Genomic DNA, 13,798 nt, shown 5'->3' with positions numbered 1-13,798 from the left:
AGCTATCCCCCGCCTCCCGTGCAGAGCCCCCAGCCCTATGTCCCGCCCCCCGCGCTCAGCTCAGCCAATAAGAAGAGAAATAGTCTAATTGACACCCGTGATACCCAATAGAAGCAGCAACCTCATGGGAGGGGGTGAGGCAGGCGCTGAGGGGCGCGGTCTCATCGGGGGCGTGGCAGACGAAGGGTATATAGGGAGCCAGTGCGGCCGCGGTGCCATTTTGTGTAGCAGCGCCTGGGGAGCGGGGGCGGAGGCGGCGGAGGGTTTCGGGGTTCGGACCAGAGCGGCCGGATGGTGAAATCCTCCCTGCAACGGATACTCAACAGCCACTGCTTCGCTAGAGAGAAAGAGGGGAATAAAAGTACCATCATGCCCGCTGTGCTGAGCCTCAGTACCGGACAGAGCAGGTGAGGCGCCGCGGCCTCCCTCAGCCTCGCACCGCCGGGCGCTCGCTGCCTCCCTCCTCTGACCCCTCCTCGTCTCGCTGTCGCCTCCCTGGTGGCCGCAGAGGGGCGGGGGAGGCTGCGTGGCCAGCGGGGGAGGGGCGGCCTGGGCCCCGCCGCGCGGGGAAAGGCGGTAGGGGAGGGTGGAAAAACCGCAAAAAAAGGGTTCTTTGGAGGGCCCAGAGCTGTCCCGGCTCTGCGAGAGAGCCCTGAGGGCACCCCGGGCTGGGAGAGGCTCCGGGCAGGGCTGGGAGTGCCCGGGGTGAGAGCCGGGCTGGGGGGGCCCGAGGGGAAAACAACAATTAGGGAAAGATATCGAAGGATTGAAGGCTGTTATCCCCTTATGTAACCGTGGATACTCCGCAAAACTAATCGAGGGTAAGAGTGTTACGAGAGCTGTTGGTTAAAAACTCAGCCGAAAGATTAAACAACCCCCACAGGTGCTGGGAAGAAAGAAAATACCTGAATTAAGGTGGCTTGGTGTGGAGCGGTGGATGCTCAGGACATCAGTCTGCCCTTTACGCCTCGTGTGTGGACTGTGGAAGGAGTTTTTAAACCGTTTTTCTATTAAACTGCGGATTAAATATGGTTCCCCCCCCCCCCAAGTGCACGCAAACGTCACGAAAACATATTTATAGTTGGAAACCTTCTTTCTGCAACACCTTTTTTTTTGGGGGAGAAAGGTGAAATTGTTAAGGATTGCCACCGCACAACCCTGGAAAAGGGTTTTTAAAGGTTTTTTTTGTAAAGGAAGTGAGGAATGTATAGTTCACAGTCATGCTCAGATAAAAATAAATAATGCTGGTGCCAAAGAAAAACGTCTCTTTTAAAGAGCTTCAAATAATGGATTGGACACTCATTTAATTGAAATAATGCGTTTAATGAAAATAGCGCAGGTTTTATGTTATTACTAGAACTTGGCATTCACATAAAAATATAAATAAAATTTACCTTCCAGCACATAATATTTAACCTCTCTGTCCATTCCCAGCCTTTCTAATACGGATTGTTCATCACAAGTTTTAAGCTCATTAAAAGAAAAAAAAAAAAAAGCCAACCAAAAAAAACAACCAAACCAATCCAAACCCCGCAACTCGGGTGCGAAGTGTGCAAAATGGTGGATTATTTTGTAGCTGTTTATTCGGATTTGCAAATGGCTGCAGTGGCTGCTGCTGGCACCCGGAGACAGGACGATTGTGAAAATTCCCCCAAGGGCCTCGATTGCTGCATCTGCTGAGATGACGCAACTCAAGAGTGGAGCCTGCGGGTGAAGGATGGTGCAGAGGGAGGGGCCAGCCCTGCTCTGCCACGGGAGGAGTGAAACATCCCTTGAAAAGGATGGGGAGAAACTTAAAAATAGTCCTCGGATCTTCAGAATAAAATATTTTTCTCCTCGAGCGCCCAGCGTTGTGGAGTCGCTCTGAGAGATTGGGTGGGAAGAGATTTTGGAGGTGTTTTTGGAGGTTTGCAGAGATTCAGGTGTGGCCTCAGCTCAAGCTCAAAATCCTGGAGGTGGAGATGATTCCCTGGAATTGCCTGGCCTCGAGCTGGGAAGGTCTGAGGGATGAATATCCCAAGGCAAAGTCATCCCTGCCTTGCTGGGCTCGGGGTTTTTGCTACCTGAGAACAACAAGGAGGGCAGAAAACAACACATTGCTGCAGAAAGGTTCTCTTGAGATCAGGTCAAGCCTGCCCTGCTACAAAAACACACCTGGCTCACTCAAACAATATTTTTGATCTCTAAGTGAGTCTTCCCGTCCAAATACTGCAGTAACAGCTCCCTGGGCACTGTCACTGGCCCTGCTCCTGGTGTGGAGGTTCCTTTGTCTTCCCACTTGTAGTGGGAGGAGTCCCTTGGCCTAAGTTTGTTTTTCCTAAATTAAATCTTTCCATCTGATCACTGTTTAAATCCTGGAAGTCCCAGGGCTTTGTCCAAGCTGTCCTGCCTGTCTAACTGTGCTCCCTTTGCAGTTCCAGGGTTCCCTTCAATTGCTGTAGTAACCTGGGTCCGGGGCCTCGGTGGTGCTCCTGATGTCCCTCACCCACCCCTGAAGATCCCAGGTGGGCGAGGGAATAGTCAGAGGGATCACAATCTTTCAGCTAATTTATTTTATTCGGTGAGTATGAGCAACGAACAGCTTGTGGTGAGCTTGAAAGCATTCCCCATCTCAATCCCTCCTCCAAAAACAAGCGGGAAAATAACTCTGGCTCTCTCCCTGCTGCAGGATAATCGGCTGAATGTCACAGAAGAACTAACACCTAACAACAGGACAAGAATTCTCAATGTCCAGTCAAGGCTTACAGATGCCAAACACATCAGTTGGAGAGCAGTGCTGAACAACAACAACCTCTACATCGAAATTCCCAGTGGTGCTCTGCCTGAGGGGAGCAAGGACAGGTGGGTCAGGGAGAATAGAGCTGTGGATTCACACAGGGCCTGTCAGGGAGGTGGGAGAACACTTTACTCTTCATATTCTGGTGCTTGAGGCTCTCTGGTGCAGCTCTGTGAGCCTGGTTTGAGGGCTGCAGGCAGCACCAGGCAAAAGCCTGGGATTTCAGGCTGGTTCTGAGTCTGTCACTGCAGCTTCTTCAGCTGTGTCACACAGACACATTTTCTGTACCACTGAAGAGTTCTGCCCGAGTTCTTTCTGGGGCTCAGGGATCTCCTGGTGATGTGAGGCTCCAACCTATGCCTCTTAGGAATTCCTGTGTGGATTGGCTCTCAGGGCCTTGCTAACTCCCTCTGAAGGAAGCACTTGCTGCCAGAACTCTGGGAGCACTGGGACAACACTCAGGGTGGATTGCTGGGGTGCCTGTGATGATCCCTGTGGGTTCCTCCCATCCCAGGACATTCCCTGATTCCATGGGCACTGAGCCCCTTGTGTTTCTCTTGCAGTTTTGCAGTTCTTCTCGAGTTTGCTGAAGAACAGCTCCGAGTCGAGCACGTGTTTATCTGTTTCCACAAGAACAGAGATGACAGAGGTGGGTGTTCCCTGCGCCTCCGGAGACACAAAACGCCTTTTGGTGGAAATTTAACTTCTTTTTGCAGTATGCCATGGGTGAAACCTGTCTCCTGCTTTATTTTCTAGCTGCATTGCTCCGTACTTTCAGCTTTTTGGGCTTTGAGATTGTGAGACCAGGGCATCCCCTTGTCCCCAAGAGACCAGACGCTTGCTTCATGGCCTACACGTTTGAGAGAGACTCAGCAGAAGAAGACTAGATTGCAATGTTTGCCTCTTTAGAGCTTTCTTGTTGTCTATAAAAGATGATTCTGTAGAAATTTTGTCAACATCTTATTCCAGTCTTATCTTAACTCTTGTACGAAACCTTGTGTGACCCAGCTGCTTTGGTGGTGAGATGTTGAAAATTTCAGACTCCACATCTTTCTCTGGATTTTTGTGCGCATGTTGTGGTTGTGCAAAAATAAATGCTCCCTCCAAATTTAGCAGTATATTTCTTGAAGTTTAATATTGTGTTTGTGATACTGAAGTATTTGCTTTAATTCTAAATAAAAATTTATATTTTACTTTTTATTGCTGGTTTTAAGCTGTTTAAAGACTTGCACTCTTCAAGAGGTGACTCTGGAACTGCCCCAACCATTAAAGTTGCAGGTGTGGAAAGGCTTTGCTCGTTCTTTGCTTGACTGGAACTCATGGATGTGCTCTGCCAGGGCTTGGAATAATTCAGCAATTCTGGAAAAGTCTACTTTTAGTGAGTAATCAGCAGGTGTGGTAATGAGGATCCGTGCTTCCCTGCTCTGCCTGTGTTTTGCAGGATATTCAGGCTATGAGTTGGTTGGGAAGTCGTAAGTGGAACATGAGCAGCTCAGCACATGGCTGCTTTAAATACCAAATAGACAAATACCTGCAATTTCAGTGTTCCCAAGCACTGCAGCATCACCAGTGTGTGCAGGGTGGCTCCAGGAATGGTGGCTGAGAGCTGGGAAGGTCTGTGGCACTCCTGCAGCTCAGTGGTGTTCCTGGGGGGACAGACTGGTTGAAGGATGGGGAGGGGGCTGCATTTGGGGTCCACAGACACCCTTGGTGTTCAGGGTGGTGAGCAGAGGGGAAATGGGCTCCTGGTGGTGCTGGGATTAACAAAACTTGAGCTGAAGTTGCAACAAAGTCTTCAAAGGGCTGAGATTTAAAGTGTGGTGTTTCCACGCTTTTCAGTACTTGCAGGCTTGTTTGGCACTGTCAGAGCTCATCAGTCTTTCTTTTATAAAACCTTGGAGCAGGAAATCGCTGGGATGGGTTATTTCACCAGCTTGTGCTGGGTGTGAGAAGAAGAAATTGGGCTTTGAGTGCTGTGAAATGTGTGAGTGAGGGGCCTGAGGATCCCCCACAGGCCATCCCTGGGCTCAGCACCACTGGAATTGCATGGAATACACCAAAATATTCCCTCAAATTCTTTGGAGATGCAGCACAAAGTAACCTGGGGGGGTTGTGAGCAGTGATGTGGTGCAAGGGGCTCTTGCTGGGCTCTTTGGCTCTTCCCAATTCCCCTGTGGCCCTACAATTGTAGGGATTTTTGGAATCCTGTTGGGATTTTTGGAAGGCCCATGGCAGGACTTGGGGAAAATGCATAAAGCTGAGCTAGGGGAGATTTGAGATGGATGTCAGGGAAAGGTTCTTCCCCCAGAGGCTGCTGGGGCACTGCCCAGGCTCCCCAGGGAATGGTCCCTGCCCCAAGGCTGCCACGGATGGCCAGGGTGGGATTGTTGGGGTGTCTGTGCAGGGCCAGGGGTTGGACTGATGATCCCTGTGGGTTCCTTCTGGCTCAGGATATTCCAGGATTTCCTGATGGTGCCATGAACTGGGGAGAATGTCCCTCCTTTACTCAACACGCTGGCACAGGGCTGAATTTCCCAAACAGATTATCTGGAAAAATCAGTTTTCCTCTGTGATGTGGCGCCTGTGCCGTGTGCTGCTCTCCACAGGATGGGGATGTGGAATGTGCCTGGTCCTGCCTCCGTGGGATGTTCTGCTGCCCTTGGCCACGCTGGAATCCAGAATAGGGGTGCAGGGGCTGCCAGCCTTGGGCTGCCATGGGCCTGCAGGAGCCACGGGAATGGTTTTGCTTTTGAATCCCGGGATGAGGGATTCAGTCTTGGACGTGGCCTTTACTGCCACCTCGTAGCCACGGCAGACACTACAGCAGAGACAGGAACACCAGGGCTGAGGCTCTCCGGGGGCACTCAGTGCTGACCAAGAGCCTGCAGTGAGATTTGAACCCCATTTCCGTGCCAGGGTTGGGGGGTCCAGCCTGGGTGGGGCAGCTGTGCTGGGGGTTTGGGTGGAGCAGGAGGCAGAAACTCCCTGACCAGGGATCTGGGACTGAGCTGCTCTGTGGTGTCATCTGGAGAGGCTCCCAGCTCTGGTTTGTTTTTGTTTTTTGGAGCTCAGGGACTCCTGGGAGGAATCTCCCCCATCCAGCCGTGCCCCAGGATCTGGTGACTGCCTGGTGAGCCACTGCCACACCCACGGGCACAGCAGATGTGGGGAGACTCTGTCCCACTGTGTGCTCAGCCCTGCTGCTGTCAGGTGATAGAGTCACTGAATCATGGATTTGTTTGGGTTGGAAAAGCCTCCTGAGATCGAGTCCAGCCATTCCCCCATCACTGCTGTGTCACCACTCAGCCACATCCACAAGTGTCACATCCCCAAGTGTCACAGCTTTTTGAACACTTCCACTGATGGTGACTCCACCACAGCCCTGGGCAGCCTGTGCTGATGCCTGATCACACTTTCAGTCAAGAAATTTTCCCTGATACCTGATCTAGATGCCTGTGAGTAGATTAATAATTACTGAGGAATGATTTAAATGACCTGAGCAGGGCCTTCACTGTGATGGTCCCTCAGCATCCACATGGTTTTGGGGACTGGCTCAGGTGCCATGTGGTGCTGAGCATTTCACAGCACAGAGCAGATGCCACAGCCCTGCCTTGGTGCCCATAAACTCACCTGAGCTGTTTCCCAGACCCCATGGAGGCTGTTCTGGGTAATCTCCACCACGCAGGGCACTTTGGCTTTGTGTTTCCCTGCAGATCCATCCCCAGAGTGTGGAACACTGGCAAGGAAGCACATAAAGGACCAGTGTTTGAGAGGCTCAGCTCCAGGTTTTATTGAAGCTGTATTTTTCCCTTTAAAGTATTATTTTTATTTGTGACTGTGCCACAAATTGTCCCTGGGAAGCGCAGGCTGAAGGAGCTGTTGTGTTTCTCCTTTGCTGAGAAGGGTGAGCTGTGAGTGTTATTCAAAACAGCAAAAACCTTGTGGCTGCAGGAGGGGTCTGAGGGGTTTCTGTGCAAAGTCTGAACCCCATAAACTTTACTTGGGATCATCAGCCACTAAATTGATGTTGGGGTTTCCCATCCAGCTGTCTTTCCTCAGACACTCTGATAAACCAGACTCAGAGTATTAAGCAAAAGTTCTTTGAGGGTGTAAAACTACACCCTGTGTTTGGGAGTTTGGTTCCAAATTCATCATTCATGGGCTGTAGAGGAAGTGGGTTTGGGTTTGCAGAGCTTTCCCAGTGAGGACCAGCTTGGGTTTCTGAGGAATGGGTAGTTTTCACAGAATCATGGAATTGTTTGTCTTGGAAAGGACCCTAAAAATAATTTAGTTCCAAACCCCCTTGCCCATGGACAGGACAGATTTGGCCAGGTCCTCGTGGGCTCTTGGCTTTGAGGAGAGCTTTGGGTGGGCTAAACTTGAGGGTTGATTTAGGGAGCATAGAGAACCTGGGTGACTTGAAAAAGGGTGTGTTCAGTGACCCCCTGGAAGTACTGACAGCACAGCCACTCCTCCAGGCCAGGACTCCCTCCTGCCTCAGCCCAGCTCTCCGCAAACCTCAGGAGCAGCAGAGCCCTCTTGACCTCCAGCCAGCTCCGCAGCAGTGCCAGGCTCTTCCTGCTCCTGGCAAAGAGCTCCTGCCGTGGCCCCCAGAGCAGCACCTGCAGGATGCCCCTGGCCTGCTCGATGGACACCCTCTGCTGAGGATCCCTGTGCAGCAGCAGCGTGGCCAAGCGCTTCAGTCCCGCCGAGTAGATGGACAGCAAGGGGATTTCGGGAAGTCTTTTGCTTCTGAAGTCCAAGATGTTCTCCAGGGAGATGTCCACGTGCAAGATCTGATAGATCAGCCTGCCCACATTGAGCTCAGCTGCTGCTGGAGGGAAGGCTGCAGAGAGCCCCTGGGTCCAGTCCTGCTCCTGGCTGCTGGAGCAAGGTCTTTGCTTCTCTTGCACCTTGAAGAAGCTGCTGATGAGCAGCCGTGGGAGGGACAGTCCCAGCGGCTCCTTCTGGCCCTGCTGGCTCCTGGGGGGACACGGGCACTGCACCAGCAGCAGGTTCTCAGGGCAGAGGTCCCCCTGGGCCACGTTCTGCCCCCGGAGGTGCTCCAGCCCCATGCACAGCTGCAGCAGCAGGAGGCAGCCCAGGCGTTCGTAGTGCCCTGGGCTGGTCCTGTGCAAAGCGTGGGAGCTCTTCACAAAGTCTGCCAGGGTCTGCTGGGGAACCTCGGCACAGAGGAGCACCTGGGGAGCAGGACAGGTTAGTTCCTCTCGGCAAGGGGCCTGGCTGTGTTGTGCAGGGATTCCCGGGAGCACCAGCTCCCGAGGGAGGCGGTCGTTGAAGCGGCCGAGCAGGCGCTGGATGCTGCAGTGTGTCCCCAGCGAGCTCTGCACCCCCAGGCTGGAGCAGCACGGCTTGGGGACCTGCAGGGACACACAGGACAGGGCCAGCAGTGTGAGGGCAGAGCCATGGGGTGCCTCGTCCTGGGCTGGGACACCCTGTCAGCCCTGCTCTGACCCACACGTGATGCTGGGGTCCCTCTGAACCCAGGGGCAGAGCCAGGCAGGCTTTGAGCAAGAACTGGGACATGAGGGGTGGTGCAGCCCCAGCTGAGCTGCAGAGCTGCTTGGAGGGCTCTCACCCTGCTCTCCTGAGCGGCCAGCTCTGCTCCAGCCTCCCCTTTGCCCGTGCTGGCCCCTCTGGCTGAGTTGCCAGGACATGTCCCCAGCAGTGCCATTTCTGACGCATCCCTTGGCCTCATGGGAACTGTCACCCTCGTCACCCAGCCCCCTCCAGCAGCACCGGCTGGTTCAGCAAATGCAGAAGTGGGTGCAGAAAGGGGAAGTGGCCCCAGGTCGTGCTCCGTGGAAAAGCCAACACTCCTGGATCTGCAGGACTCAGCTCCCCCTGCACCGCCCAGGGCTTTTCCCCGATCCCCTCCTTACCTTGGCTGCAAACTGCAGCTGGCTGTGCTCGAAGGTGAAGCCCACCCTGAAGTACCAGGCGTCCCCGCTCTGGCAGCAGGGCTGCGGGTCCAGGACACCGAGGTCTGCCCAGCGCTTCCCTGCCAGCTCTGCCTCCAGCAGCTGCTGCCTCTCCTCGGGCCCCAGCAGCTCCTCCTGCATGTGAGCCGAGAGCCGGGCCAGGGCGGCCTCCTGGCACCCCAAAACCACCCCACAGACCCCGGCAGGGCTCTCCAGGAGCTGCCCCAGCTCCCCGTCCGCTGTCCCAAATGTCAGCTCCTTCAGGCTGGCTGGTGGGGCTTTCTGGGGGCTGCACCAGGCCAGCGGCTCCCCCAGGCTTCGGGACTTGGTCAGGGGCTTCTTGGGTGCCCAGGAGGGTCTGTCCCGCGGGGGAGCCTGCGGCACGGGGATGCTGTAGAGGACGCTGCCAGCCCGCGCCTCAGGGTCGCCATGGCAGCGGAGGGACGAGCCCGGCTCCGGGAGGGACTCGGCTCGCTGGAGCTGCTTTTTGGGCAGTGGGGGAGGCAGGGGGTCCGGCTCGGGCTGAGAGAGGGCTCTCCCAGCGCCTTCCCCTCGGCTGGCCTTGCGGGGGACGAGGTGGGCCCGCAGCTCTCCTGGGGAGGGAGGGACAGAGGTGACAGGGCAGCCAGGACAGAGGAGAGGAAGGTGGGAGCAGGATGGGATGGGAATACAGCACTTTGTTCTTTACCCCCCCGGACATTTCCAGCCCCAAACACACCCAACGCCAGCCGGAGGGGTGACAGCCGGGTACTGCGGGGGGAGGACAGGGACAGCAGAGGGGTCTGTGCCACTGTCCGAGGGGACAGCTCGGCAGGCAGGGGCACAGCGTGGGCGGGATGTCACTCACCCACGTTGCTGTAGATGAGGGCTGAGCTGGGGGACCGAGGGGGACAGCCCCCCGGCGTGTCCGGCATGGGGGTGGCCAGTCCGGGGACAGCCGGGTCCAGGCTGGCACTGCGGAGCGCGGAGCTGGCCCTGCAGGGAGCCGGGAGGCAGTGTCACCCCGCGGGGTCCCTGCGCGGCTGGCTCAGAGGAAGAACACGGAGAAAAGGGGAAGCGGCGGCCTGGGGAGCCTTGGCGGGGCGGTTTTGGGGCGAAACACGGGGGGTTTGGCAGCCCAGCGACTCCAGTTGCCGCACTGGGAAATCCTGGGGTGGGAGCTGCCCCAGGGGCTCCACGGGCGGTGGTTCCACCTGCGTGGGACACACCCAGGAGTGCTCAGGGGCAGATGTCCGGCCTGTGGTCCCTGCTGCGTGACCCTGAGGTGGACACGACGGTGGGAGAGGTGTGGGACAAGAGCAGGAAAGGCCTTTTACACCCCAGCCAGGTCCGGGGCGGGCAGGGCAGGGGTCTGGGCATGGGGAGCGAGCAGAAGAAGCCCGAAGGAGGAGGGGATGGAGCCGCTGGGTTTCACTTCCCCGTCCCGGCCAGGCGCTGCCTTTGCTGCCACCAGGGGTACCAAATCCCCCGTGGCTTTCCCTAAAGCTCCCCGTTCTGCTGGGGCCAGCACTCCCGAGTGGGCTGTCCCTGTCCCTGTCCGCCCGGCTCGCTGCCCAGCACCGGGCTGGGCGGGACAGCCGTGCTGAGCCCTTCCTGGCCCCTCCGTTACCTCGGAGCCATCCCTGGCGGCAGCTGGGGGGTCCCTCGGGGCTGCAGCTCCACATCCCGGCTCCGCAGCAGCTCCCGCTGCCCATCGCAGCCCCTCCTGGCCATGAGGCGCTGCCGGGAATCGCCTTGCGCAAGGCGCTGCGCCCGGCCGGGGCAGGATGTGCTTTCAAAAGCTGCTCCGTGCAGGGCTGGAGGAAGAAGGGGGTTGGCTTCGCTCCCCGGCAGCTCCCGGAGCCCCCGGAGCCTCCTGGCATAGCTCCAGCCCTGCTGTGGTCACTGTGCCACCGTCAGTGCCACCTGGGGGTTTGTGTCCCCTGAGCTGCTCGAGGAGCTTCACACTCCTCCTTCCTGGGTGGCTTTAAGGATGGCAGCTGCTCTGAGGAGGGGACTGTCCCCATAAACCCCTCTCACATCTTTCCTCCAGGTTGATACTCTTGGATGGGTTCCAAGGAGGAATATTGTCATTGTCTTCCACGAGCCCAGGTTGTGAGTTCAATTCTCGTATTAAGAGGTGCACTTGATGATCCCTGTGGTTCCCTTCCAGCTAAGAATATTCTCTGATCTGTGATCTTTTTGCCAGAATTTTTTGCAGCCATTGCATGAGAGGAGGCCAGTCCTTGGAAAAGACTTTTTTTTTTTTTTGGTTTTTTTGCCTCCCAGAGCTCTACAGATGCTCAAAGAGCACCAAGTGACCCAACTCAGCTGCTGGGAAAAAATCCTCCCGTCAGTGTCTGTCCCCTCTAGGATAAAGTCACTTTTTTAACACTCTAACCCCCAAATATTTCAATGTTTCCTCCCTTCTATTCCCTTTTAATGATGCCATTCAGCAGTGCCACAGTGGGATCGGTGGGGCTGTGGGAAGTCAGCTGCAGGGATTTCTCCTGGGAGCAGCAAATGTGGGATGAGCAGGCTTTGGGAGATGTGGATTTCCATGAGGAAAGTGGGAAATTTCACACTTTGAGCCCAACCATGCAACCAGGCCAGCAGGACCCTGGCTCTGGGAACCTCTCCAGGGCTTTGAGGGGCTGGGGTGGGACTCAGTGGGTGCTGGAGCCTGCAGCCACCCTGTGAGGAGACCCCAGCTCCCTTCCCACGTGTTTATTTCCCTATCCCTGTTTCCCAGCTCACTCCAGGCCAGCCAGGAGGTTGTGGCTGTTGGCCTGTGGCAGCTGGAGCCGTTTCTGGCTGCGAGGCCATGTGTGAGAGCTGATAAAAACCCACACTGGGGCTGAGTCATGCTTGGATCCAGCCCAGGGAGCAGCTCAGGGCTCTGGGAGGGGACAGCCTGCACCCCATTGCCACCAGAACCCACACTGGTTTGGGTGGGAAGGAGCCTTAAAGTCCATCCAGTGCCACCCCTGCCATGGCAGGGACACCTTCCACTGTCCCAGGTTGCTCCAAGCCCTGTCCAACCTGGCCTTGGACACTGCCAGGGATCCAGGGGCAGCCACAGCTGCTCTGTGCCCACAGCCCCACCTGTCCCACGGTGGCACCATTGAGTGGCATCATTAAGAGTGAATAGAAGGGAGGAAATATCAAAATATTTGGGGTTTAGAGTGTTTAAAAAGTGACTTTATCCTAGAGGGGACAGACAGCAACAGGAGAAAAAACAAAAATAAAAGTGTTTTCCAAGGACTGGGCTCCTCTCATGCAATGGCTGCAGGAAATCCTGGCAAAAAGATCACAGCTCAGAGAATATTCTGAGTTGGGAGGGATCCACAGGGATCATCAAGTGCAACTCTTACTACGGGAATTGAACTCACAACCTGGGCTTGTGGAAGACAATGAAAATATTCCTCCTTGGAACTCATCCAGAGTAACAACCTGGAGGAAAGGGAATTAGTTCTGTGATGTGAGAAGGGTTTATGGAGACAGCTGCCCTGAGCACCCTGTGCCAGGGCTTCACCACCCTCACAGCCAAGGAATCCGTTACAAGCATCACTATTTTTCCCTAATGAATAATATTATCATTAAGATATACTAAAGAATGTAAGGAGTATAATTACAGAATTCCTGCCATGCCTGTGAACCTGCCAAGCTGGAGAGAAGTGGCCAGGGAAAGATGGGCAGCCAGGAATTGCCTTTTAGCTGTGAAATTCCTCATTTGTCTTATTACAACCAACGCGAAAATGCCAATTTTGAAAGCCACCCAAACCCTTAACAAGGACGGTCGTTTCCTGTTGCCAACCTCTGCAGGGCTGTGCAAAATGCTGATTAGATTCTCCAAGCCATGGAGCATCCCTGGATCCTTTGGTGGGGTCTGCTGCTTGTTCCAGGTGGATAAATCAGCAGCAGGACACAGCCCTGATGGCCCTGATGGCCTTGATGGCATTAACAGACTCTGGTCCAGGTGCTGCTGAGCCCTTTTCTCCCTGGATTTGGGTGACTGATGCAGGGAAGCTTTTCTTAGCTCCAGCCTTTTTGGTTTGTAAGGAAATTGATTTCTCTCCCCACTGGGAGATAGGATCTTCAAATGCAGCCGCTGGAAAATTGCATTTTTCTAATTGTCTTTATTTTTTTGCTGTTTTTTTCCATGACACTCTTCTCCGCCCGTGGGTGCTGTGGGGATGCTCCGTGCCCAGCTCAGGGCAGGCTGGGGCATCCCTGGGGCACTGCTGGGCACAGCAGGCACTGAGCCCACCGGGCTGCTCTCCCAGCACCTCCCACCCTGGAGCTCACCCCAAAAGGAGCAGCGGGGCTCAGTCGTGGCTCCCATGGTACCCCCAGAGCCCTGGACACAGGCAGGAGCTGCAACCCCGACCCTTCACCTCCCTGAGCCATGAAACGCGTTTTGAAGCAGGAAATGAGAGCAAAACCCCAATTTCCTCTTTCCTCCCGAGGCAGCTCTCGCCTAGCCCGTGGGGCTGCAGCTCCCCGCTGATTTGGCAACCAAGGCCACCTTCCCTCGTGCCATGGGAGCCCCCGGCCCACAGGGAATGCGGGCGGTGGAATTCCGGGCTGGAATGGCCCAGGGCGCGTTTCTCCAGCAGATGGAGGCATCGCTTTGCTCGCAGCGCTCCCGGCGCCAGCCCGGGCTGGGAGAGCCGGGAATGGGGACAGGGCAGCCACCGAGCCTGGCAGCGACACGGCCACCCCCTGCAGGGGGACACAAGGACAGGTGGCCACAGCCAGCGGGACAATGGGACACTGGGCTGGCCGAGCCCTTGTGGGGACAGCGATGGCAGCTCTGCCACGGGCAGGGGTGGCCCTGAGTGGGGCCAGGCTGTGCCCTGGGGCTGGTGGGGTGGGCAGGGCACAGGGAGAGTCCCTTTGGAGAAGAGGAACCACCTCCCCCTCCCCGCTGGCTCCTGCCCCGTGTTCCCACTGTACTGCCCCCTCGTGCCTCAGTTTCCCCAGGCAGAGACCAGCACAGGCTCCCAATTCTCAGTTTTCCAGCCCCATCCAGGGGGTTTGGCTCTGTGCCTGTGCACATCTGTGCACTTTTGTGAGGCTACGATTCCTTTTAACCCCT

The 13,798-nt window shown here is 55.8% G+C and overlaps 2 protein-coding genes across 2 annotated transcripts; one reads left to right on the top strand and one right to left on the bottom strand.

Moving 5' to 3' along the window:
- Window positions 1-211: 211 nt before the first annotated feature.
- On the top strand, window positions 212-3,976 carry OAZ1 (ornithine decarboxylase antizyme 1). The gene is given in 6 exon segments (XM_085040198.1): window positions 212-407; window positions 2,415-2,472; window positions 2,474-2,560; window positions 2,669-2,841; window positions 3,340-3,425; window positions 3,533-3,976. Coding segments are annotated over 6 exon segments (651 nt in total). The 5' UTR covers window positions 212-291; the 3' UTR covers window positions 3,664-3,976.
- A 2,565-nt stretch (window positions 3,977-6,541) lies between these two features.
- PEAK3 (PEAK family member 3) lies at window positions 6,542-10,714 on the bottom strand. Its single transcript, XM_085040355.1, has 4 exons — window positions 10,328-10,714; window positions 9,566-9,693; window positions 8,680-9,311; window positions 6,542-8,157 (listed from the first exon to the last, which is right to left on the bottom strand). The coding sequence occupies exons 1-4, from the start codon at window positions 10,429-10,431 to the stop codon at window positions 7,168-7,170; spliced, it is 1,854 nt and encodes a 617-aa protein (XP_084896481.1). The 5' UTR covers window positions 10,432-10,714; the 3' UTR covers window positions 6,542-7,167.
- Window positions 10,715-13,798: the final 3,084 nt, after the last annotated feature.

This window comes from Lichenostomus cassidix, chromosome 28 (genome assembly GCF_008360975.1).
Source record: "Lichenostomus cassidix isolate B80296 chromosome 28, HeHo_3.0, whole genome shotgun sequence".
In the NCBI taxonomy this organism is placed as follows: Eukaryota; Metazoa; Chordata; class Aves; order Passeriformes; family Meliphagidae; genus Lichenostomus; species Lichenostomus cassidix.
This window is presented reverse-complemented; position numbering and strand designations above follow the sequence as displayed.

Excerpts from the sequence above, each read along its gene's own strand:
- PEAK3 (XM_085040355.1), bottom strand. The coding sequence starts at position 10,431 with ATGGCCAGGAGGGGCTGCGATGGGCAGCGGGAGCTGCTGCGGAGCCGG. Across the intron at positions 9,312-9,565 it reads CCTCATCTACAGCAACGTGG|GAGAGCTGCGGGCCCACCTC; the intron begins GTGAGTGACATC and ends CTCCCTCCCCAG. Across the intron at positions 8,158-8,679 it reads AGCTGCAGTTTGCAGCCAAG|GTCCCCAAGCCGTGCTGCTC; the intron begins GTAAGGAGGGGA and ends GTGTCCCTGCAG.